The 24,629-nt window shown below is 31.8% G+C and overlaps 1 protein-coding gene across 9 annotated transcripts in view; it reads left to right on the top strand.

Annotated features, from left to right (window-relative positions):
- Positions 1 to 24,629, top strand: part of RIMS2 (regulating synaptic membrane exocytosis 2) — a 426,764-nt gene that overhangs the window by 228,926 nt on the left and 173,209 nt on the right. For 6 of the 9 annotated variants that reach the window (XM_090283463.1, XM_090283466.1, XM_090283464.1 and 3 more), the window contains 5 exons: positions 969 to 1,081; positions 12,018 to 12,148; positions 15,014 to 15,185; positions 17,184 to 17,337; positions 20,229 to 20,297. In XM_090283463.1, coding sequence (XP_090139589.1) covers positions 969 to 1,081; positions 12,018 to 12,148; positions 15,014 to 15,185; positions 17,184 to 17,337; positions 20,229 to 20,297 — 639 coding nt within the window. Of the gene's footprint in view, positions 1 to 968; positions 1,082 to 8,296; positions 8,345 to 12,017; positions 12,149 to 15,013; positions 15,186 to 17,183; positions 17,338 to 20,228; positions 20,298 to 24,629 lie in introns of all 9 variants that reach the window. The other 3 variants (XM_090283465.1, XM_090283467.1, XM_090283469.1) reach the window with 1 other exon arrangement.

The raw sequence follows: 24,629 nt of genomic DNA, 5'->3' as shown, positions 1-24,629 counted from the left end.
TTTAACCTACACTTTATTTATTTATTTTTTTATAATTTATTTCTTAACATAATCCCATAACTGCTGCTTTATTCATTTCTATTACTATCTCTTAAAAATTTCTTTTTGATTTATTTATTGTTTTTCTATTACAGTTGTCCCACTTCTTCTTTCATTGCCCCCTCACCCCGCCCACCCCTTCTCCCACAGTTAATTCCCACCCCATTGTCCATGTCCATGAGTCATTTATACTAGTTCCTTCACTAGTCCTGAAATAAGTGGTAAAATCACCTTCCTCAAATGCAGTTTTTCTTACCTCAGTCATGAGAGTTTAGCATGGATATTTTATTAGTGCCAAAATATGTAACCCTGTTTCCCATTAGTCCCATTTTTGTTCACTTTCCAATTTGTCCCTTCCCCCCATATAAAGAAATTCATACGTATCACTTCTGAGTACTGTGGTTATGCTTTTTCTGGAATTTTTTCATAGTCCTTCACTTCCTTTCAGCCCATCTAATTATTTTATTCTTGCAGATATGGTTAAATGATCACTTCCTGTAAACATTTTTATAATTAACATTATATTACTATGTTTTTAGTATTGGATATTTAGAGCATCTTCAAATTGCCTTATTTATTTAGGTTTTGTTTTTTTTATACCTAATTTTTATTTAAAAATTTTCTTAACATTATTGTAAGATATGACTTTAGTACATAATAACAAAGTAATATTAAGTCCTGAAGTAGATGTCTTATCTCTACTCTTATTGGCACAGAAAATGGTTCACCCTTGGTCCTAAGAAAATCCCTAAGCTTCACTTACGCTTCAGTAAAATCCTCTAAGTGCATTTGAACATTGTGACAAATAAAATTATCTATATAATGACATTCTGTGGACATTTAAAAAATTTAAGAGTTATGTGGTGAAAATTATTAAGATACTAATGAAGAACCATTGTTATTATTCTTTATTATAATTACCATTTCAGGTTCAAGTTCATTCGAATCTCAAAAAATGGATCGTCCTTCTATTTCCGTTACCTCTCCCATGAGTCCTGGCATGTTGAGAGATGTTCCACAGTTCTTATCTGGACAACTTTCAGTATGTAATCACTAAATTAATTTCTCTTTCTGGAATATCAAGTAGTATTTTTATTATATGTTGCTAGTTTTTTGTTTTTTTTTTTTTTGTAAACCAAGTTCTCCTAAAAATATAATTGTGTTTTTAACCATCAACTTTCTCATTCTTAGTAATTTCATTATTTGAAATTCAATTAGACTGTATGTAGGGGGAGAGGGGAGGGATCGAACCCCAAAGAATGAATTTCAATTTTAATTATTTACCATAGTGCTTTCTTTATTAGCATTAGGTTTTCTGGACTTTAATGAGCATTAGAATTCATGAAGATAGCTACAATTTTTTTTACTTTAGTAATATTTTAAAATTCAAGGTTATGGCTTTTGCTCAGTACCTTAAAATGGCTATGATATGCTATAAACTTTTAAGGAAAATAAAAATTCTGCACTATACAAAGATCGTATTTTTGAAATAAAAGTAAATATTTATGTATTTTCCCCTGCTTTTTAACCTTAAGGAAATTTTGGGTAAGGTATGAATGTTGCTCTGGAATGCAATAATACTTGAGATGTTTTTGTCAACAGACAAAACTAAGTACATGGGTAAATATATAATTGACTAATGAGTATAGCAGATGATTTCATATGAAAAATCTCTAATTTGAATAAAATATTAGAAGTTCAATTACAGCAGTTCTTCTTTATCGTGGTTCACTTATAGCGGCCTCACTGTATCGCGGGATTTTAAAAAATATTATATTTAATTAGTTATTGCAGATTTTTCGCTATATCTCGGGGTTTTGCGGTACTATGTACGTATTTTGTTAAAGTTACATAGGTTTAAGAATGTAGAATAAATGTAAGGTTCCTACTTAGCAGGGGGGGAGGGTCTAGAACATAATACCCGTGTTAAGTGAGGGAATACTGTATGCATTTTATTTTCATATTAGAAGCCCTCACTGTTTGTTAACTTCTTCAGTTTACTTTGCCTTTTAAGCAATTTAAAAATATTAAAATTTATCCAGTCATATTTTGGAAACATACTAGTTAACATGGACAATAATGCCAATAAATTATTAAATTTGAAACCTTATGGTTACTAAAAACTGTTTGGATTCTCAAAATTCAGACACTGAATTTAGGATAAAAATTATAATTAAAAACTAAATTATTTTTGGGCTGATATTTTAAGAGCAATAGAAAAATCTTTATTAAATAAGCTATAAAATATCTCCTTTTATTTTGGGGGAAGTATTTGATTTATACTGAGTTTTCATTAATTTAAAGAAGATGTAGGGTTTATAAACAAAGTTAACATTAATATTTGTTGCAGAAGTCATTAGACATATCTGTTTTGGGGCTATTTTGATAAGAAAGGTGACAGTTACAAAAGTTATGCAAGAAAGAAAATTGAGATACTGTTAGGAGATTGTAAATGTCTTACTAAAATGAATTTCTTCTCTTTACTATTTTCCTTTCTCTTTCATAAACAGAGTGAGCTTTTCATTTGAGAACAATGGTCTTTTTCATTTTTCCACAATAAGTAGCATCTTTCTACTTATTCTCTTACATATATCGACAGTACAGACGTTGTCATTTATGGTTACAAATGTATATGTCTTTTTTTGTCCACCATTTTAGGAAGCAATAATAAATGTTAGTTGTATTTCTTTTTTAATGGCTCTATTTAAATAATTCATCTTTTTTTTCTTTTTTTTAAGTAATGTTCTGGATGCTGGGAGGATGCCAGTATATAAATAAATGTGTGTGTGTGTAGTTGGCTTCAGTTGGTGAAGGAGGAAGGAGTGGAAGTTATGCTTCCATGCTGAGTACCACTTTGTTACCTCATTTAAAACCCTCAGGCCCTGTTACAGACTGGACTAGGGTGAAGGGTGAGGAGCATAGTGCAGGCATTTAGACAGATTTCAGATTCTACAATTTTTCCTCATGATTCCAAATCAATATGGTAAAACAGAAATGCTGTTAAAATATTTGGGGAAATACAAACATAAAAGTTTACTTAAAAATACAGGAAATTATATAAAATTATATTATTTAATTTATAAATGATGATGGTTTAAAAATCCATGTAATTGTAATTTTAAATTACAATTATCATTTTCTTATTTTTTATCATCTCTCATTTTACAAATGTAAAATATTTACAAGTATAATAATATTCATTGTGGTATATCTAGAAAGTACAGATAAATAAATAAAAATCACCTATAATCCTGTGACTAAAATATAAACATTTACAAACATATAATTTTAAAAACAAAACTGCAGTAAATCTGTGTGTGCTATTTGGAAACCTGTTTTTCATTTACTGCTATATTGTATACTTTTTCCTTTAAAGTTTTGAGAAAATTCCACTTTGAATGATTTTAATAGCTTTTTAATACTCCATTTTAATTTAATTTGTTATAATAGGATATCTTGCTGTTTTTCTAATTTATGTTATTATAAATAACGATGCTATGCAAATCCTTTAATATAAAATTTGTATATTTTGTTAGGACAGGATTCTTTTGTTAGGATAACTTTCCAGAAGTAAAATTAGAATATGAAAGGAAAAGAAAATTTTTAAGGTTTGTGAAATCTGTTGCCCGAAATTTCCTCCAAAATATTTTGACCAAATTAAACTCTAATTATCTATTTAAGAAATATATGTTAAGGTCTGACCCCAGTTCATCCATAATACTAGTAGCTAGGAATACAACAGGGAAAAAGATAAACATGAATTTTATCTTCATGAAACTTAATTTTATATTTATTCTTTGCATGCAGGAAAACATAAGCAAGATACCCTTTGGCTATAGTATTTCCCTTAATATTTAATCTTATTTCTGCCAACTGGAGACAATTTTGGTTTGCTGTAATGATGCAGAGGTTGGGAAAATGTGTGTCCGCCTATGTCACCCGTTGGGAACACCCCTAGAAAGTCACAAGGCAACATTACAATTTATATATTCTTTTCTTTTCTTGGGCATTTTTGCTGTTGGTGAGATTTTACCTGGGCCCACAACTTAACAAAATCATAGCACGCTAATGCTGAGAACAAAGAAAATTTGTATAGTATGTGAGCTAACCTCCCTGATATATGTCAGTTTAAGGACTGACATTTTCTCAAATAGATAGTATAATTATAATGCAAATTGGTGTTTAAACTTTCAGGCTCAAGGCTGTTGATGATTTTTTAAAAAATTGTGCAGTATATTTCCTCTCTACACTTGAATTGTGCTGCTGCTTTTGGTTATTCTAGGGCATCACTATGAAAGTGCCATTAATGTACTTGGTGAGAAAACGAGTATGAATTCATGTTTAGGCGTCCGGACCGTTTGTTAGCGTTTTCACTGTCCGTACCCCAATATTTTGATTTTTAAAAATATTTGTGTTCTTCCATAGTTTAGCACATTCCTTCTTCAGAGGATTACTTTTATAATTCTCTCAATATTTAAAAAATAATTTTCAGTTTTTGGCTAGTTACTTTGATAGGAATTAAGATAAAATATAGCCTTCAATACTTTTAAAAGTGAGAAATGGCTCAGAATTATTTTTCCTGTGGGAATGCACTGATTCTTTTTGACAATGCCACTTTACTTTAGGGTCTGTGCTTTATTTACAGTTGCAAGTTTCTCTAACCTTGCTTTAGTATTTTTGACTCAATTTTTAATGATGAATTTGTCTATGTCTTACATACCCATTTTATATGCCCATTTAAATAAAATAATTAACTGAAGAACAGGTATACAAGCTTTAATATCTCCTTAGAAACTCTGTAGACTTTAAAAACTTTCTATAAATTAAAGATTTTTCTTTGAGTATTTATCTTTCATACTTTATTGTCATAACCTTGTTATTTCAGAAGTATTGCTTAAAAGGAATGTCCTAAAGTTAGTAGTATATAGTAGAAAATGGCGTTAAAAATCGTAAAATAAATTGTGGTGTACAAAATCAAATTCTTTATTTGGATGAGGTTGAATTGTTATGGATACCAGGTATTTCATGTTTAAAATAAATGAAGTATTTTTAATTACAAGTTGCAATGAAAAATACATAATACTTCACCATTCCAGTGTGAAATGTCCAGAACCCATATAGACAGAAAGCAGCTTAGAGGTTGCCAGGAGCTGGGAGGATGGGGGGCACAGGGAATGATTACTTAACAGGTACATGATATTCTTATGGGGCAATGAAAAGGTTTTGAAACCAGTGAGAGGTGATGGTTGCACAGTATTGTGAATGCACTCTAAATGCCTCTGAATTGTACCCTTTAAATCATTCATATGTTATTTGAATTTCACCTCAGTTTAAAAAAATAATAAAACAAAAATGTTTTTATAGCCAATTTTAATGTATAAACTTATGTGTGAAAATTAGGTTTAAATTGCCATGGATTTTAGACAGTTGATTTCAGAAAGCTGAGTTTTGCTCATTTGAGATAATTTTAGAAGGTTGAATATCTTTGCCTTAAAAGATTAATTTATTTTAAAATACTATTCCTTTTAAAGTTATCTTTTAATTTATAAATGAAAATAATGTTTACTTCCATTATCTTGATATTTTTGGTCTAAAACAGGTAAAACAGATGAGAGGGCAAGGAAAATAAAATCTATTTCTTTTTTTTTTTTTAATTTATTTTATTTTTTAGAGAGAGGGGAAAGGGAAAGAGAGGAAGAGAAACATCACTGTGTGGTTGCCTCTCACTCATGCCCCCAACTGGGGACCTGACATGCAACCTGGTAATGTGCCCTGACTGGGAATCGAACCAGCGACACTTGGCTTACAGGCCAACGCTCAATCCACTGAGCCACAGCAGCCAGGGCTTAAAATCTATTTCTAAATAGAATACCTTGTTAGTTCCTTCCTTCAGCATGCCTATTTAATCTGTATGAATTTCATACATCCCTTCCCCATTTGCTAGAGAATTATCCTCCTAGAGCAGCAGTTCTCAACCTTCGGGTCGCGACCCCTTTGGGGGTCGAACGACCCTTTCACAGGGGTTGCCTAAGACCATCGGAAAACACATATATAATTGCATATTGTTTTTGTGATTAATCACTATGCTTTAATTATGTTCAATTTGTAACGATGAAAATACATCCTGCATATCAGATATTTACATTACGATTCATAACAGTAGCAAAATTACAGTTATGAAGTAGCAACGAAAATAATTTTATGGTTGGGGGTCATCACAACATGAGGAACTATATTAAAGGGTCATGGCATTAGGAAGGTTGAGAACCACTGTCCTAGAGTTATGTAGACAGATGTCAGTAACACACTTCATATCTAAACATTTCTTTCTTCCTTTGGATATGTTTCTGAACACAAGGAAGACATCTTAGATTTGGGATTTTGTTAGTTTTTAGAGAGAGAATGGTGAGTAATGATTGAATGATTGGTTTTTTGTTTTTTTTAAAGGTCTGTTTTCCTTTAGGTCTTAGATTTATGTCTTACAAAGTATAAGGTTGATGATAGTTAAAGAGGGCAACAGTCCTCCTAGTACCTGGTAACTGTTTCCATATAGCTGTCTGAAGCCATTAAGTACAATATGTACAACTCTTTGAATTCGACAAGATAGACCTCCATAGGGATTGTAAGGAATGGAATGTAATTTTGGTGAAAGAAGCAAAATTAAATGTCTTGAAATGCATTTCCAAGCCCAGAAATTAGCATCTTGATTTTGTTCCTGATAATAAAGGCACAAAATTCTGATTATTTTGGTATCTTTGTTGGAAATGGTTTCAAATAAAAACAAAATAAGTCAAAAGAAAATGAGATTTGATTTTACTCAAAGAATACAAAAAAGGATGATTTAATCAGAGGTGGGCTCTCTTTTCTACCTTTCTACCTTTATGTTGTCAATGTAGGAAACACTCAAACTTGTAGAGAATTTTTGGTGAGTTTGCCAAATTGATGACAATTGCAGGGAAGCAATATCTGAATGAACTGAGAAATGCGCCAGAGACTGGCAGTTTAGTGTTATTTTATACATTAGAATTAAAGGAGGAGCTATAAGGGGGTTACATGCAGTCCATTGGTGTTAGATTAGCTGGGGCAGGAGAAAGCGAAGGGGGAAACCTCTGGGATTGGATAAAAGGTAAAATGATAGACACACTCTTCTTTTACTTGGGTGGGTAAAGGATAGCTAACCGTCAACAATTAACATGGTAACAATAACAATGAGAGGGTTTGTGGTCTCATCTTGTGCCCAAGGGCTTTGGGAAGTAGGGAAGTTACCTTGACATTACAAAGGTGTGTTATCACAGATGCAAAAGATAACAGGTCAAAATTGACCTTTGCTAGGGGAAAATACTGGCCTAAGACATGACTACCTGCCATGAACTGCTTTTAGCTAATAATTTTAAATTTTAGATCATCCTCTGTAGTTGCTGTAGCTCCCTGAGTTTGTAAGGTTGCCGCACAAGCCTCCCCTGAGCTTGTCAGGTTAATATGTGGCCCCCCTTTCTTCCACAGTCTTACCTTTTGACTGAGTGTCTAGTCATTTTTTTGTTGCTATTCTGTTTGTTTTTTCCTCCGCAGATTAGAAATAATACCAACTGGCACCTCGTATTGTTGGAAGCAATAAATTTGCAATAAACTGTCAGTAAAGGCTTAGAAAAAGATAAAGAACTGTATAAGTAAAAATAAATGAGATAGTGTTATCTTGAGTAGTACACAATAAATGTCTGAAAATGGCTGTTTAAATACTAGAACCTGGTATAAATTCTTAAAGTACGAATCACCCCTAATTAATCCTGTGCATTCCAGCATACTTTTATCTTTATTCTTTTAAGAAGTCACACAACTACTTCTACAGATGTCTTTTCATTAATAATTCTATAATGCATTTTTATCTGACTTCATTTTGTACTGGGATTTTTTTCTTTGTACTGTGTTTAAAGGGGAAACCTAAAATGTCTTGGCTATTGGGTTTCATTTACACTCATACTTTAAGAATTTATGAGCTGAATATGTTATTTTGCACCCAGTTTTAATTCCTGTTATGCTGATTATATTTAAAACCTGATTTAGAAATTCTAAGATTTTATATATTTTAGCATTTTGACAAAATTAATTTATTCATTACATTGATGTACTTAATTTGTGTCATGGAAAAGTTATATTTAAGGGGTAGTTGTATGTGTTTGTTTTTACTTTGGTTTTTAGTTTCAGTGTGTTGTCCTTTTGGTTTTGTTTTATTGCTTTTTTCTTTAATTTTGCTTACCAGAGCCAAAGCCTTAGTAGAAGAACAACGCCTTTTGTTCCTAGGGTTCAGGTAAAGGCCTTGTCTGCCTGATAGAAACTAAAGTTGTGTTTTAACCGTTATTTGTATGCTTTTGGAAAATGCATAGTGGGTTAACTTTTTTTTGGTATGTTACTCCAAACCATATTATTGAGTTTGAAATCATTTTATGAGCCAGCTGGTAAAATTCTGCATGGGGATTAAAATAAAATAGCAATTTAAAGAGACAATTTTTGTTAGTGATTTTATATGGTGAACTGAATACTAAAACTCATAGTTGCATTTAACGTAGATTCTACTTATATGTGTAACACTGAAAGAAATAGCTAATTTTATACTGTTGATATTTGCCTTTATTACACACAGTTGCTGTCTCTTTAAATCATTCATTATATCACTTAACATCTCCATTCTTTTGCATTTTCCAAGCAATATCTCCTTGAGGAGATTGGAAAATAAATTTGTACCCTATCTAAAAATATGGGTTTTATGCATATTATATATAAGGTTCAACATTTGGAAAGTATATTACATTGAAAGAACAAAATCACAATCTAACTAAAATGTGTTGGGTTTATTTGTTTACATTTTGCAATTGTAATTTCATTTCATTTTAATGTAATAATTGGGTACAAGTTGTTTTCCTCTTTTCATTAGGAAACCATTATATTATATGGTAATGTCAATATAGTTTGTTTAAAAAAGTAGTAGTATGCTTTCCTTGCTTTGCTGCATGTTTTTTGTTTGTTTGTTATTGGTTTTGAATAATGCTAATTTAGTTAAAATTTAAAAATTAAAGTTGTCCTAATTAATATTATATGGTGTAAAATATTGTGCTGCTCAGGTTCTGCTTAGGGAATTTAAAAATGGTTACATGGTAAAGCTGGAGTGATAGTTATGTTTAAACAATTAAAATGATTCCAAGATTTTTATGAATGAAAATGAGGTAACTATAAAGAAGTATGTTATATCTAGAATTATGAAATGCATTTATTATGTTTTAGGGAATCAACAGATATGTTAACCATTCATTTAAAAAGCATAGATAAAGAATTTTGAACTGTGATAAAATAATCTAATAAAATGGTTATGTTTTGATAATGTGAACTGGATATCTATTAAAAACTTCAATGTGAGTCTGTGATATAAAATGAAAATTGGAGCTGTTGATCAAATGCCTAGTTTAAGACGATTTATAAAAAAGTATAACTTAGATAAAAATTTGAAGTAAAAATGTGCCTGTTTTATATCTATATATTTTCACATTTATATATTTGTAAAGTATAATTTAACAAACTATTAAGTATTATGAAAATATGGGAGCCATATGCCTAATATCTGTTTTTATAAGAAATGAATATTATTATTAAGTTATAGTTTTGATTTTCCATGGCATAAGAATATCTAGAAACAATATTCCTTATCATATATATCTCTCAGATATTTTGCTGTAATTATTTCAAAGGATTAAACATATTGCCTGTAGAGAGAACTACAAGTGCTTAGTCTTAATCCCTTAAAAAAACCTCACAGAAATCAATAATTTTCTTTATTAATTATGAGCTTAGTGTAATAATCATCATTATTATTTCTTTGTTTCTTAACTATAAAGTTTACTGGAAAAAAATTTTAGCCTTTTAGAAATTTTTTCTCTTCAAGATGTCTAATATTAGATTTTTAATATCAGAAAAATAAAACCATAACCTTTTTTGTATTTATAGACAATAGAGAATGTCAGAAATTAATCTGTTTTTGATCACACCTTTTAGAGGACCCATGATGGATGAAAACATCTCTGTTTCATCTCATATAGAAGATACTCTTGTTTTTCTTACCCTTTGTTTTTGTTTTCCCCATTTGTCTTTTGACAGAATAGTCCCTTTTTTTCCACTTACCCTCATATGTAGCTATGTTCTAATATTGTCAAGCAAGCAAATCATTGTCCTTTTATCTCCATTCAAATGTAAGAGGCTTTTTTTTTTTTTTTAAGCTGATCCCCTAATCTAAGACCATGATTCTCAAACTACAATGACCCTAAGAATCACCTGGAGGACTTTGTTAAAATGATAATTCCTGGACCCTATCCTGATTCAGTAGATGATAGGTGGGCCGCAAGAATTTTTAGAGTCTTCATACTGATGCAGGAGGTTTGTGAACCACAGACTTTTCTAGTCTGTTTGAATGGAGCAGCCTATTGGGAAAACTTATTGTTACACAGTGGCACGATAATACCTGCATTAAACGTAAGGGCATAACAAAAAGAGTTGTGATTTCAATTTTAAAAATTTAAATATTTCTTTCTGTTGTTCTATAAGGGGGCTGATTTTATTTGACATACACACACACAAAAATAGAAAAACATCTAAATAATTTTCTATACTCTTCTGGACCATCAGTCTTCCTCTTCTCTTGATCAGCTTCTGATTCTCTAAGACACAAAGTCAGGGAGGGACTCAACAAAGCCATGTTATCCTGGCCTGGACCTGCCTGTCCGCTTTGGAGAAGAGAGGGAAGGGCTGACATGAGATATATATTTAAACTTTTTTTCTTTTTTATTGAATTTATATGGGGGTAACATTGGTTAATATAATTACATAGCTTTTAGGTGTACAGTTCTGTAATACTTCATCTGTATATTGTATTGTGTGTTCACCACCCCAAGTTAAGTCTCCCATACCTTCTTCTTCCCCCCCTACCCTCTTTCCCTCTGGTAATTTGCAAACATTGTATATCCAGATTAAAGGAAAAATTAAATCATTAACATATATATACCATAAAAAAATAAACCACAAAATACATATTCTATAAATATAATTTTATTCCCAAATTTAAAATTTTTGATTTAATTTCAATTTCAAGATAGTAGTCAGATGAGTTCTGAACCAACTTATGGGCCAGAGCCACTGTTATCATAGTCCTGCTATAGTAGAATCAGCTAGCTAGGTGTGGGTGTGTGAGGTACGTGCAGAAGCGGTGACAATTGTTAAATCAAATGTACCAGCAGCTGGATGTGAAGTTCTAATTCCTAATTATAACATAGGCAAATTATTCACGTTTTCTCATCTCAAATTATAAAATATACCCTCACTATTCTAAGGATGTGATTCATTTGTATCACAAACATAAGAGACTTTATGTCTAATCAAGAAATTTAAAAATATGCTTTTATTATAATTTTAAATACAAACATTAGTTTACTGACTAAAGCTACTAGTAATCCCCCATTGCTTATATCCTTGAAATGTCTTCTGCTGTGGAATTATGTAAAACATTTGCTTATAAATTTTCTATGAATGCCATATTAAACAAGTTACTATCTACTCAGTTCATTTTGAGCATTTATTTTGAGCTCACTACTGTAAGGGGGCCAAAATGAATTACAGTGATTTTTGCATAAACACAGCAATCATTGTATAGAAATCCCTTAGCTATGGTAGTATAATTATTATGAACATGTTAATAAGCAATCACATTAAGATATCAAAAGTCCAAGTAATATATTATTCAAACAAAATATTTGAATTAATTCCTCTATTCATTGAAGTTATTAAAGCATATCCTTTTATTTTAACTAAGTGCAATTTATTAAGTGAAATGTATATTCTGTGCTAGTATCAGTATAAGAGAATGTGGTGAATGATGATTGGAATATAAAAATTATGGTAGTAAATGTTTGAACTGATAAATGAATATTTTTGCATTTCAGATAAAACTATGGTTTGACAAGGTTGGTCACCAACTAATAGTTACAATTTTGGGAGCAAAGGATCTCCCTTCCAGGGAAGATGGGAGGCCAAGGAATCCTTATGTTAAAATTTACTTTCTTCCAGACAGAAGGTAGGGATATGAGACAAAAATAAATGTTTTTGAAAATAAGTGAGAAATGTTAATAGCAGTGGGTGTTTTGACTCTATATTATTTATTTTTATCATACCTGTCATACACTTATGAAATTGAATATATATATGATTTTCAGGAATCAAAATAGTAAAAATAAATACTTTGAGATTATTTTTAAAACATAAATGTTTATATTACTTTTCTTGCATATTTATTTTAGGTTATATGGATTATTTCTTAAATAATGTATGTTTTTATTTATCAAAATTATTAAAATTATCCTCCTTTAAATCAAATGTATTTTTAACACAAACTACAGAGGCAAATATAATACTAGAAATAGTAGTAAAAGCTACTCATCACATTCCTCTACAATTGCTACTTTCTTTTACTAAGATATTATTTCTTTAAATTCTGTAAAATTAATGCATGTACTTTTTATTTCATTACCCCATATCATCAAGGAAATTTACCATAGGGTCCAGAATCAGCTTCTTCAAGCATCATTTGTTTTGTGTCCTTGCTAATCGAAATAAATATTTGTTCTACCTTGATTTAAATAGAGAAATTAGGATTGGAGAAATAACTTGTCAAAAATTATCTAATCACTCTTAATTTCAGGCACGTAAAAAATAAAAGATATTATTTCATAGCATCATTCAAAAAGAAGGAAGTAATGGCTCCAACTGCCCTTTCCCCAGGTATTCTGCATCCCTGGCTGTCAGGGCTGGATGTTTTCAGGTCTGGTCATTTTTTCTCAAGTTGGAAGTGGCTGGGGTACAATGTGATTGTAAATATGTTTAATATACTTTTGGACCCTTATTTACTTAGTTTAAGTTAAAGACATCCTGGTTGTGTGCCAAAGTATTATCTGAAGAACAATTTCAGTGAAGAAAAAGAGGAAAGTAAAGAAAGACAATTATCAAAGACCTTCAGTTTTATTTGATACACAGCTAAAATGGAAGTTGTAATAGAAAATATGTCAAGGTGGCAGAATATCTAAAGTTACTAGAAACTGTTTGCTATATAATTTTATTTTACAAAGTTTGCTTGAAGATAGTTGTTATCTAACAACTTACATTGTCTTTTGGACAGGGATACACTTTGTATCGCAAGGAAGGAAGAGGACATCCATGACTAGACTGATAACTCTTGCTTAAATTTCAGTTTGCCTTATTAAATTGTAATCGTATATGATGGGTTTGAAAAGAACTTCAAATATATCTAGTCTCCATCCCACCCAGTATATAAATCTCTTCTAAAATAGTCATTCTCTGAGAGCTTTTTCCATTCCTTAAAGAGGAAGTCAAGGCTTATTCTTATATTCCCTTTCAGATGGAAGTATAAACCATTCTCGAATTAAATAGCAAGGCCCACTAAATGCTTATTTTCTGGCTTAATGGAAGGAACTTTGTATCTGGATAGGGTCTAATAATTCATTTTTAAAATGGATGGAATATAAGTAGATGCTTTGCAAATATTAGTTAAAATTTTAGAAGGACCGGGCTTAGAGAAAAGTCACAAATCATAGTTCTATTATTATTTCCATTATTTTTACTTACGGTGCCAGTTCTTTTCCATAAAATTTAAGAAAGATAAAATCTCCTACATGGCTTTTCTTTCCAGGCCTTAAAAGATACATTGTTTTTAGGTGACTTTCTGCCCCATTAAATACATATGCTCTGGAAACATTTGCTTTTTATTAAGTCAAATTTACATTAAACATTAAGCCCTATGTTTACTTAGGAGAAGTTACTTAGCTCTCAGAGATGTTGAGTCGCTTCTTAGTTCTCCCTGCTTCTTCTTTCCCAGCACTGTTAGCACTATGTTATGCCGATAGAATTTGTAGCAGTTAATATAGTTTGACTTGGAGTTCATTGTCCACCTCTTGCATCAAATAGACTGTCTAGGTAAACTAACCTTTCCTTCTTAGATGATTTCCTTCATTACTGTTCTGCCATTGATCTTAATAATCTAGAGTAGTGAGCTCCAAAAAGAGTCGACGTACCCAGGGGAAATGTAAGACAATCCATTGGAGTTCAAGGAGAAATATTAGAATGTTTATTTATTTTATCTCATTATTTTAATTTCTATTTTATATATTTATAAATGTATATAATATTTAGTACAACAGTATAGAAATATATATATGTAATTAATAAATATATGTGTATATAATGAAGTGCATAGTCAAAAACATTCACCAATCACTTGATATATACAAAAAAGCACAGTAGCCTTTGAGATGTAAATTCCACCTATCAGGATGTCCAGCTTCCATTTCCAGCTCACATTCAGTAGCCAACTGACATAGAAATAATTTAAAATGTTTTAAAAGAATTAATAAATGTCAAATAGGCATTCTTGTATGTAGAAAGTTACTTGATAAAATGTAATTATAATTGCTCATTAGCTAACTATATGAATATGAAGTTGTAAACATCACAATTTACTAAGTCTTTTGGTACAATAAGACTTCTGTAGTTTAAGTGAATGGTATATTTAATGATTTAGGTTAATAAGCATTTGGAAGATTTCCAGTAGGGCAATACGTTAAAAAAATTTAGAAATTAATTTCTGTAGTCTGCTTTTATTTAGATTTTGAGAAAGATTACATTCCAATGATCTATCATGGAAACTTTTCAGATTTATTGAAATATGGCTATTATTAAGTCATACATGTAACATGATATAATTATGCAATTTATAATTTTAATAGTAATCTTAAAGATTATATTTGTAATGTATGATAAATTTGTGGCAAAACTTTACTTGACCTCTTTCCTGAAAAATTTTACATTAATAATTCATGGCAAACTTAAAGAGTTACATAAGTTAGCGTATTCTAATTTTTTTTCATAGTGATAAAAACAAGAGAAGAACTAAAACTGTAAAGAAAACATTGGAACCCAAATGGAACCAGACATTTATTTATTCTCCAGTCCACCGAAGAGAGTTTCGGGAACGAATGTTGGAAATTACCCTTTGGGATCAAGCTCGAGTTCGAGAGGAAGAAAGTGAATTCTTAGGAGAGGTATCTGGAATTATGTTAAAGCTTAAACTAGTCCTGTCATCCTGAATACATTTGCCTGTACGATTGTCAGTAAAAATTTATGTTTTGAATATCTGAAAAGTAAACATAATTTCTTGAATGGAATTAATTTAGCTACTGCTTTAAGACATAACTTACTAATGTCATTAAAAACAATGGTTCTAGATACTCTGTGATCATTTTTACCTGTTTATTCTTATTGTAGAGGTCTCATTGTTGAATGGTAAGTGGTAGGTTTGTATTTCACTAGTAAGTTGCTCTTATAATATGTGTGTGTCATTAATTTACTGAGCCAACTGGACAACTTTTAGCTCATTCAGTATACCCATAATATGCTAGGGACTGATGCTTCAAAGGTGAAGACAGCATCTTACTTTCTTCAAGGAATTTATAATCCACTGGGGACACAGACCAGTGAATAGGCAATTGTAACATAGTATGCAGATGCTGTTAGAAGGTAATGCAGTAGGAATACATATTTGCTCCAGAGAAAGTAGAATTTAGCAAAGTCAAGGGGAGGGAAATTTCTGTAGAAGAAATAAGACACTAGAGCTGAGGGGCAACTGCACTGAAACTGGAAGAGAAAGTGGTAAAAAATGAGACTTGAAGATTAAACAGTAAAAAGTTTGGTTTTTATCTTGTGGATAGTGGGAACCAATGATGGTTTTTAAAAGAGAATGGCTTCATTACATTTGTATCAGAGAAAAATATTTTTAGTGTAATGTGGAGAGGGGCAAGATTAGAGGCAGTTTTCCAACTATTAACACACTAAGTTATCTGATTTTATCACTTTTCAATATGACTGGTTTTCCTAATTAAATGGTAACTTCATGGGAAAACCAACAAGCCATAGAAATATTAAAAACTAAACATCAGTAGTTAAGGAATCAAAGAATAGTAAACCCATTACAAGGAGCAGAATCAAGGACAACCCTCTGGGCCTGCATTTGTGATACTTTCGCTTTCTAACCTGTATCCTTGAGCAAGTTATTAAATATATTTTCTCTTCAAGTGGGAATCAACAGTAGTATGCAACTCAGGGTTAATATGAGGATTAAATAAGTGTGTATGTGTATGTGTGGGTAAACATTTGGAATGCAGTCCCTATAATTTTGAAAACGACTAGGGAAAATATAGGAAGAATGAATGTTTTGCTTCATTACCCATCATAGCTAATAATGATTTATTATTATATAGCAGTTCTCATGTACCAAAGTATGAACAATGTCCTGTTTGATCATGACCTTAAAAGAAAATAAAGTGTCATTTATTTCTATGGACTGATTTATTTTTTAAGTTTATTAAATATTTATATTATAAAATCCATATTATAATATGGTTCATTTTAAAAATCCACTTTTCCTGTTTTGAATACTTAGCAGCATGACATGTTGAACACAGAGTTTTATTTGATTCATATTACAGCCCTTTCATTTATCTGTTGATGTGAACTTAGATAAGTTCTTTTAACCTTTTTAGCCTTGATTTTATCTGTAAAAGTTGACTAACAAGGCCAAACTAGTAGTTTTTTCTGAAAATTAAGATAACGTATAACATGGTTTTTAATGCACATTAGGCACTTCTAATTTGGTTTTCTCTCCTCATATAGTTTTTACAAAGGCTAAATTAAAAAACGAAAATGCTTTTTAAATTATAAAGTGATATACATATATTAGTTATTATTACAGACTTTTAATAATGAAGCTATTTCTGTAATAGCAAATTCAACATCCTCTAATAGGTGGTTGGTCAAGGGTCTACAAAATAAATATCTTGGATAGTTAAAACCTTTAAATCATTAAGAAATTATAAGTATTTATCTTTTATTTAGTTATTGTGAAAACATGAAAAATTTTGCAAGATGACTTTGCTTTTGATCTAACAGTATTATTGTTATTATTATTTTCAAAGCTATGAGACCATTTAAGAGAATTTTTGTATTATTGATATATAACAATTTTTTGTCTCTTTGCTTTGTAGATTTTAATTGAATTAGAAACAGCATTATTAGATGATGAGCCACATTGGTACAAACTTCAGACCCATGATGTCTCTTCATTTCCACTTCCCCGTCCTTCTCCACATCTGCCGCGGCGACAACTTCATGGAGAGAGCCCAACACGGAGGTTGCAAAGTAAGTTTTCAGTAAAATTTATTGTATCTTTATTGAACTATCTTGAATGCTATATATAAAATAAAATTTGAAGATACCATTATGGGTATTAACACGTATTTCAGTGTTTTCATAGTGTTTAAGTGGTCGTATACACTAAATGAGGTTATACCTCTAATATTCACTGACTATTATAGTATGGCTCCAAATGAAATATTATTTTTTAAATTTTAGCTCTTAGAATCTTAAATGTGTGAGAGATAAATAATATAGTAGAATTTGGTCATGTAGGTGTAGATGCTTGAAATTATGATTTCCACCTTCATTATGCCAGGTATTTTATGAATATGTAAGACAGTAAGTACTATAGCATAGTGGTTGAAAACATGACCATGTACTTTACTCAGACAAACCCGAGTTTAAATTTTGATTATCTCATTTAAAGGCTGTGTGGCTTGAGGTGGGTCATCTATATTTTCTCATTTAGAAAATGGAAATAATACCTTCTTTACAGGATGGTTATAGGAGTTAATCTCAGAGATATAAACTGATTTTATTGTTACTAGTATTATCGGTGTTGCATTTTACTCTGAACTATACATAGCCCAAACCATAAAATAGGATTAGATCAATCCAGAGAATCTTAATGGAAACTCAGAATGTTTCCAATTGAAAATTGTTGGCTTATAGCTCCTAAAACTCAAGTTTTTTCCCTGGTGTATCTAGTATTAGAAGATGAGATGGGTGCTTGCTTCTCTGGATAGTGTTCATGGGTTAATTTTATCTGCATGGAGTCAGCATATTCCAGATGTAGCAACATTTATGTCAAGTATTGGAGAACTGATTGGCATCAACCAAATTTCAGAAGTGTAAATTTATAAGCATGGATGTCATGTCATTTATCAATCATGAGAAGTATACCCAGCTACTAACAAATAATTATTATGTAGATGTATCACACTCTTCTGTGAATAGAGGACAAAATTAGACATCATTTCACTGTTAAGCAAATAGAGAATTAGCACAAAGAATTATTTTCTCTCCTTTTAAAAATGTTCTTGCAAATGATTAGAATTTTATTTTCATTAGATATAGTCTTTTACACTTGGATGGTATTAATTAAATACTAATTTTACAGCATTCATTTTTTTAGCTTCCTCACATAATAAACACCCACCCATGCTTATTTGCAATTGCCATTATAGCATTATTTGTTGTAAGAATTTAATAATTACATTATCATGAATTTTATGTGTATTACTTTTAGACTGTCTAATCTTTCTGGCCACTGTAATCTACTCTGTATAGTTCTCTCTAAATCATGATGTAGGATGATGGGTTACTACATGAAAGTTACTAATTAACTTATTATATACTAATTTTTTATAGTTTAAGTTTATAGGCTGCTAATGATGGCCACCATTGCTCTTTCTTACAAGGCTGGCCTTATCTCCATTTACTTCAGTTGTTATTGCAGTAAGGAGTAGGTTTGACAACTCTCAATATCTGGTACTTAAACATGGAGAGAATGCCATGTTTATGCCTAATAATACAGTGCTATACAACATGCTAAATTCTTCTAAATTGAGGAATTGATTGACAGCAGTTCAAATCAAAATTTCAATAGGATGTTTTTATACAATTTGACAACTTAATCTAAAATTGTTATGGAAGAGCAAAGGGGTAAAATCCAGTATATGATGGAATTGCTTTTCATTATATAATATTATAATAACAAAGATAGTGAGTTATTGGTTTATGAATAGAGAGCTTATACAAGAAAAACAAATAGAGCACCAAACAGCCTATCAGATAGGATATATTTACTTATGACAGGTGGCATCACAGATCATTGAGGATCAGTGGAAATATTAAATAAACAATTCTGGGATGTGTTATCTGTATGGAAAAAGCAAGGTTGCATTATTTCTCACACCATACATAATTCTCTTCAAGAGAGATGAGGATGTAAATGGCAAAAGGAAAATTTAAACTCTAGAAAATATAAGAGAATATCTCTGCTTATAAGCTTAGGAAAAATTTCTTAAACAAGACACTGAAAATACTTCTTTTTAAAGAGATCAGTACATTCAATGACATTAAACTTTGCTTCTTGAATTCATCAGAATGTGAAAAGACAGCATGTGGTTTAGTGTGTTGTTCATTGCCTGTATATCCTTGGTGTTTCTTTGCTTCGATGATCTGTCTATTGTTGATAATGGAATGTTGAAGTCCCCTACTATGAGTGTGTTGTTGTTAATATCCTTCTTGTGGCCTTCTAGTATTTGCTTTATGTATTTGGGTGCTCCTATGTTGGGTGCATATATGTTTATCAGTGTTGGATGGCTTATTTCTAATTTTCTTCTCAAAGCAATAGAAAATAGCTAAACTGATAATTAAAAAGTGATGTTTGAGATATCTTAAATTATGCTTCCTCCTTTTGAGTGTGAAAAATAACTAATTGGGTATACATAGCTTATTAGACATGCATATTAGAAAAATACATTAATTTTGAAGTAACATGTTGTTTAAGTTTTGAAATTTACCAAGACTTAAGTGCCTTGGTCTGAAAGCATTTTAAACTGACTAGACTTAGCTATTTTGACTTAGCTTTTGTCCAATAGGTTTTATCAATCAGCATCAAATCACTTACATATATTATTTGATATTTACTATCATTTCAAGCTTTATGCCACTTAGGAGATTTATCTTATATATTTCAAGAATAATATACCTACATCATGAGATATTTATAAAAATATGTTTGTGATCTCATAGTGACTTTCCTTCTCTCTACATTTCTTATTCTTAAGTTCCATTCAAAATCCTTTCATTTGTTTTTCAGCTTGGTGAGCATATTTATTTTTTTCATTAATAATCAGCAGTTTTAATTATTGCTGTTTGCTTTATAGGGTCAAAGAGAATAAGTGATAGTGAAGTCTCTGACTATGACTGTGATGATGGAATTGGTGTAGTATCAGGTAAGAATTTCAAAATTGTTTTATAGTAATAAAAAGAAAGTAATTCATTATTATTTACCAGCAGATAGATAAATAAGATGAGAAAGAAATAACTTGCCTCCTCATCCCTCCAAAAGCAACCTTATGGTAATTTAAACTTCTGAGTAGTCCAGTTGCTGGAATACTGCTACCAATTGTTAAACTGAATATTCTTATGAAAATATTTTAGAAAAGTGAATACTTATACATTTCCAATTTTAAACTGCTAAATAATAAGCATTTCACTATAATTTTGAGTTATTCTATAGTAATTGAAACTTCTTTATATACTGTGCTAACAATGTGAAAAAGAATAAAATCTTTTTGACATCACCAGCATACCCAAATATGTCAACTATTTGAATAAGCTATTTTGAAAAATTTTTTCATTATTGTTAAGTATCAAGCACAGCTACATTTTGAAATTATGGTATTATAGTTTAAAATATTTTCTAATTTATGATTATGTATTATCTGATGATTTAAAATTTACATATGTAACTATTTCTAAAAAGTAAATTTTGGAAAAAACATATATATCACACTATACTCTTAATATTGGAAAAGTGTTTCTCTTCTTGAAAGAGAATTAGCCTAACAAATTTCAAGTGTATTACTATTTTTAACTTGAGTAAAATATGTTCTATTTTATGTAAAACATGCTACAGTTGCATCAGTGATTGCTAAGAATTTTTGTTTGGGAATTTTTGTTAAAGTTGTGTCAATTAACATACTATCAGTGTACTACTATCTTTTTAGCCCTCATTTTTTTCACTAAGGGTGAACAATATATTAACTTACTATTATAATAAATTACAATAAATAATATTAATTTACTGCAAAAAATAATTTCTACATTTTATGGTTTGTGAATTAAGCCTCAATAAAATGGTATTAAACTATATTTCCCACGGTCTCTGGCTTGGAGATGATTACAATTTTTTTCCAATTGTATTTATTCCTTTGATAATTGATTTTTCCACTTTTTCTATTTACTAAGTATCTCGTGACATCATATATATATTTTAAATATGCTTTATTGATTATGCTGTTACAGTTGTCCCAATTTCTTTTCCCTTTGTTTCCCTCCACCCAGTGACCCCCCTCCCTTCAGTTGTCTCCCACCTTAGTCCATGCCCATTGGTTGTGCATATAGTTCTTCTCAACATCTTCCTGTCTACTCCACTCCCTCCTACTATGCTTCTTAATTCTTCTACCATCTCCCTCCCTTTCCCCACTTCCCCCTCCCTGCTGACCTCCCCCAATATGTTCCCCATACCTATAATTCTTTTCCCACTCTCATTGCCTACTTAGTTTGCCTTTGTTTCAATTCCTTAGCTTCTGCTGTTGTGATATAGTTTTCATTTTAATGTTCATAGTTTTGATCCTCCTTCTCCTAAACAAGTCCCTTTAACATTTCACTGTCTCCATTGCTGATATCCTCGTGCAAACCACTGTCATCTCTCGCCTGACTTATTGCCCTGTTGCCTTTCATTCTGTTATCAGCATAGCAATTAAAGTGATCTTGTTTAAGGAAAATATAGGTCATGACTATTTCTGTTCAAAAATCCTCTCATGGGTTAAAATCATTCAGGTTAAAAGTTAAAAATCTTTATAAAATTCATAAGTTTCTTTTTTCTTGTTTCCAGATCTTGGCTATTGTAAATAACACTACAATGAACATATGGGTACATATATTCTTTTGAATTAGTGTTTCGGGTTTCTTTGGGTATGTTTCCTGAAGTGGAATTGCTGGGTCAAAAGGCAGTTTCCATTTTAAATTTTTTGAGGAAACTCCATATTGTTTTTCACAGTGGCTGCACCAGTCTGCATTTCCACTAACAGTGCACTAGGGTTCCCTTTGCTGCACATCCTCACCAGCACTTGTTTGTTGATTTATTGACAGGTGTGAGTTGATATTTCATTATGGTTTTAATTTGCATCTCTGATGATTAGTGATATTGAGCATTTTTTTCATATGTCTATTGGCTATCTATATGTCCTCTTTGGAAAAGTATTCAGATCCTTTGCTCATTCTTTTAATTGGCTTGTTTGGCTTCTTAGTATTGACTTGTGTCAGTTCTTTATATATTTTGGAAATTAACCCCTTATCAGATGTATCATAGGCAGATGTGTTCTCTCTTTCTGTGGGTTTCCTTTTTATTTTGTTGATGGTTTCTTTTACAGTACAGAAGCTTTTTAGTTCGGGGTAGACCCATTTTTTAACAAAAATTTATTTCCCTGGCCTAGGAGGCATAGCAGCAAAACTCTTGCTATGAGAGATATGTGAGATTTTACTGCCTATGTTTTCTCCTAGGATTTTTATGGCCACTAAGATTTGGGAAGGCAGAATCTAGTCTCCTTTTGTGGGTGGTACCAGCAAGCCTGTAGGAAGGGGGCAGGCACTTCTCCTTCTCACAATAGCAAGAGCTGGTATCACAGGAGAGAAAGGAGTGCCTCCCTTCCACAATGTAGCCACACAACCCAGCACCCTGATTCCCAGGAAAGTTCCAGCTCTATCCCCTAGCTCAACTGAACTAAGCAGGGCGGCGCCGCAGAGTGGAAGGGCAGGTCAAGTGTTTCAACAGGTGGGAAGTGGCACTGGCTATGCAATGGAGGTGGGATTGAATGGTCATATTTGCATAGCTATGCAGTTCAACCACTGTCTGAGTGCCTGGCAAGAGCTCCTCCAGAAGAGCACCCCATTGGTTCCTGCTGGGTGCGCCAGCAAGCAGACCCCTCTCTGTAGGACTTGAGCAGGCAGAGTGGTGTCACCAGTAGTTAGAGGACTGGGCAGTGCACTTCCCGGGCTGGTGCTGTAACAGTTGGAGTGCTCAACCCTGGGAAGGTGGCATCTGGGTCTCTAGCAGACTCTCTTCTCTCCCATGTGATCTGAATCCCCATTGATTTTTACCACCAGATGCTATGCAGGCTTTTTTTCCTATCTCTGTTGCTTGGGTTTGGGGATCCCTATGCAGGGTTTAGACCCCATGCTCATGAGGGTAGGGAGTTTTGTAGCCGAGGTGTCTCTCCAGTTCCTCAGCTTGCAGAGCACCATGAGTGCAGGGACCAGCCCTTTCCACAGCTCCACCCTTCTTACTAGTCTCTGTGTGGCTCCTTCTGTAAATCCTTGGCTATACTATTTCAGTTCAGCTAGCCCTCAATTGGTTATTCAGGTTGATTGCTTTATAATTTATCAGTAAATTTTGTTTGGCTCCAGGACCAGAGTGTAGCTTCCATCTACTTTGCAGCCATCTTGGAATCTCTGAATTTTTGATCTCCCTTTACCCTGTCCTATTTTCCTCATGTTGCCTAATCACCTTCAAGGATATTATTATTTAATACTTGCTGAGCTTTGAATTGTCTCTATGACTCTTCAGCTAGAATTTAAGCTTCATAAGGGCAAGGCTTTTTGTTTGTTTTGCTCACTGTAGCACATAGAATAACATCTGGCATGCATATGTACTCATAAATATTTGTTGAGTCAATGACTGTATTGATTCTTTCTGTGTAGTTGTTGCCATTACTAATTGTCATATTCCAAAGTTGTGCCACTAGCTGTATTCATGTTCCAGAGCTTCCAGTGGGATCAGGCTGAGATCACATTCTTGCTTAGTTTCTTCTCATGCCCTCTTCTGCTCTTAAAATTCCTTTCTCCTGAAAGCATCCTTCAATTATTCATGTGCACCTAAGTGTTTAACTGTTTTGCTCTGTTTTTAGGGAACCTAAGATAATACTGCAAAATGTTGACATGTTGGGAAAAATCACATGTAAACCAATACTGTTTCTGAGTTTATTTCTGAAACAAGTGTTGAACCAGAACCCTGTAAAATGCCTTTTTCTAGAATATAGTAAAAGATCAGTTAAGAGTAGTCATAATGTGCACGATGAAGATAGTGGTGGTGATGATACTCTCACTTTCTGCTCAGAAATTTCAGGCTCTTTCCATTATAAACCTCATGACATTTTAGATATAGACAGCTTGGATGAAATTTACCTTCACCACTGATTTCCCCACTGCTGCCCACATTGAACTTAGAATTTCTTCTACTTTCTCTCCATCTGTCAAATACCAGCAGCTTTCTAGGGCTCATCTGAATAATATCACTGCTAATATACTTTGTCTAAGTGTGTCAAATCATGGGGCTATTTCCCTCCTCCAGTTTGTCATATTTTTATTCTCAGGCTTCTATTCATCTCAGTCCTATCACATACTATAAGAAAAGCAGTTCATACCTAGTACTTCAGTGATGTTCAGAGTGCTTTCTAATGCTGTTTATTTCTTAAAGAAATAACTCTAGACTTTTAAAAACT

Source organism: Furipterus horrens, unplaced genomic scaffold, assembly GCF_987537825.1.
Source record: "Furipterus horrens unplaced genomic scaffold, mFurHor1.1.pri manual_scaffold_7, whole genome shotgun sequence".
NCBI classification, from domain to species: Eukaryota; Metazoa; Chordata; class Mammalia; order Chiroptera; family Furipteridae; genus Furipterus; species Furipterus horrens.
The sequence above is the reverse complement of the archived record's forward strand: the minus strand, read 5'-3'. Positions and strand labels throughout refer to the sequence as shown.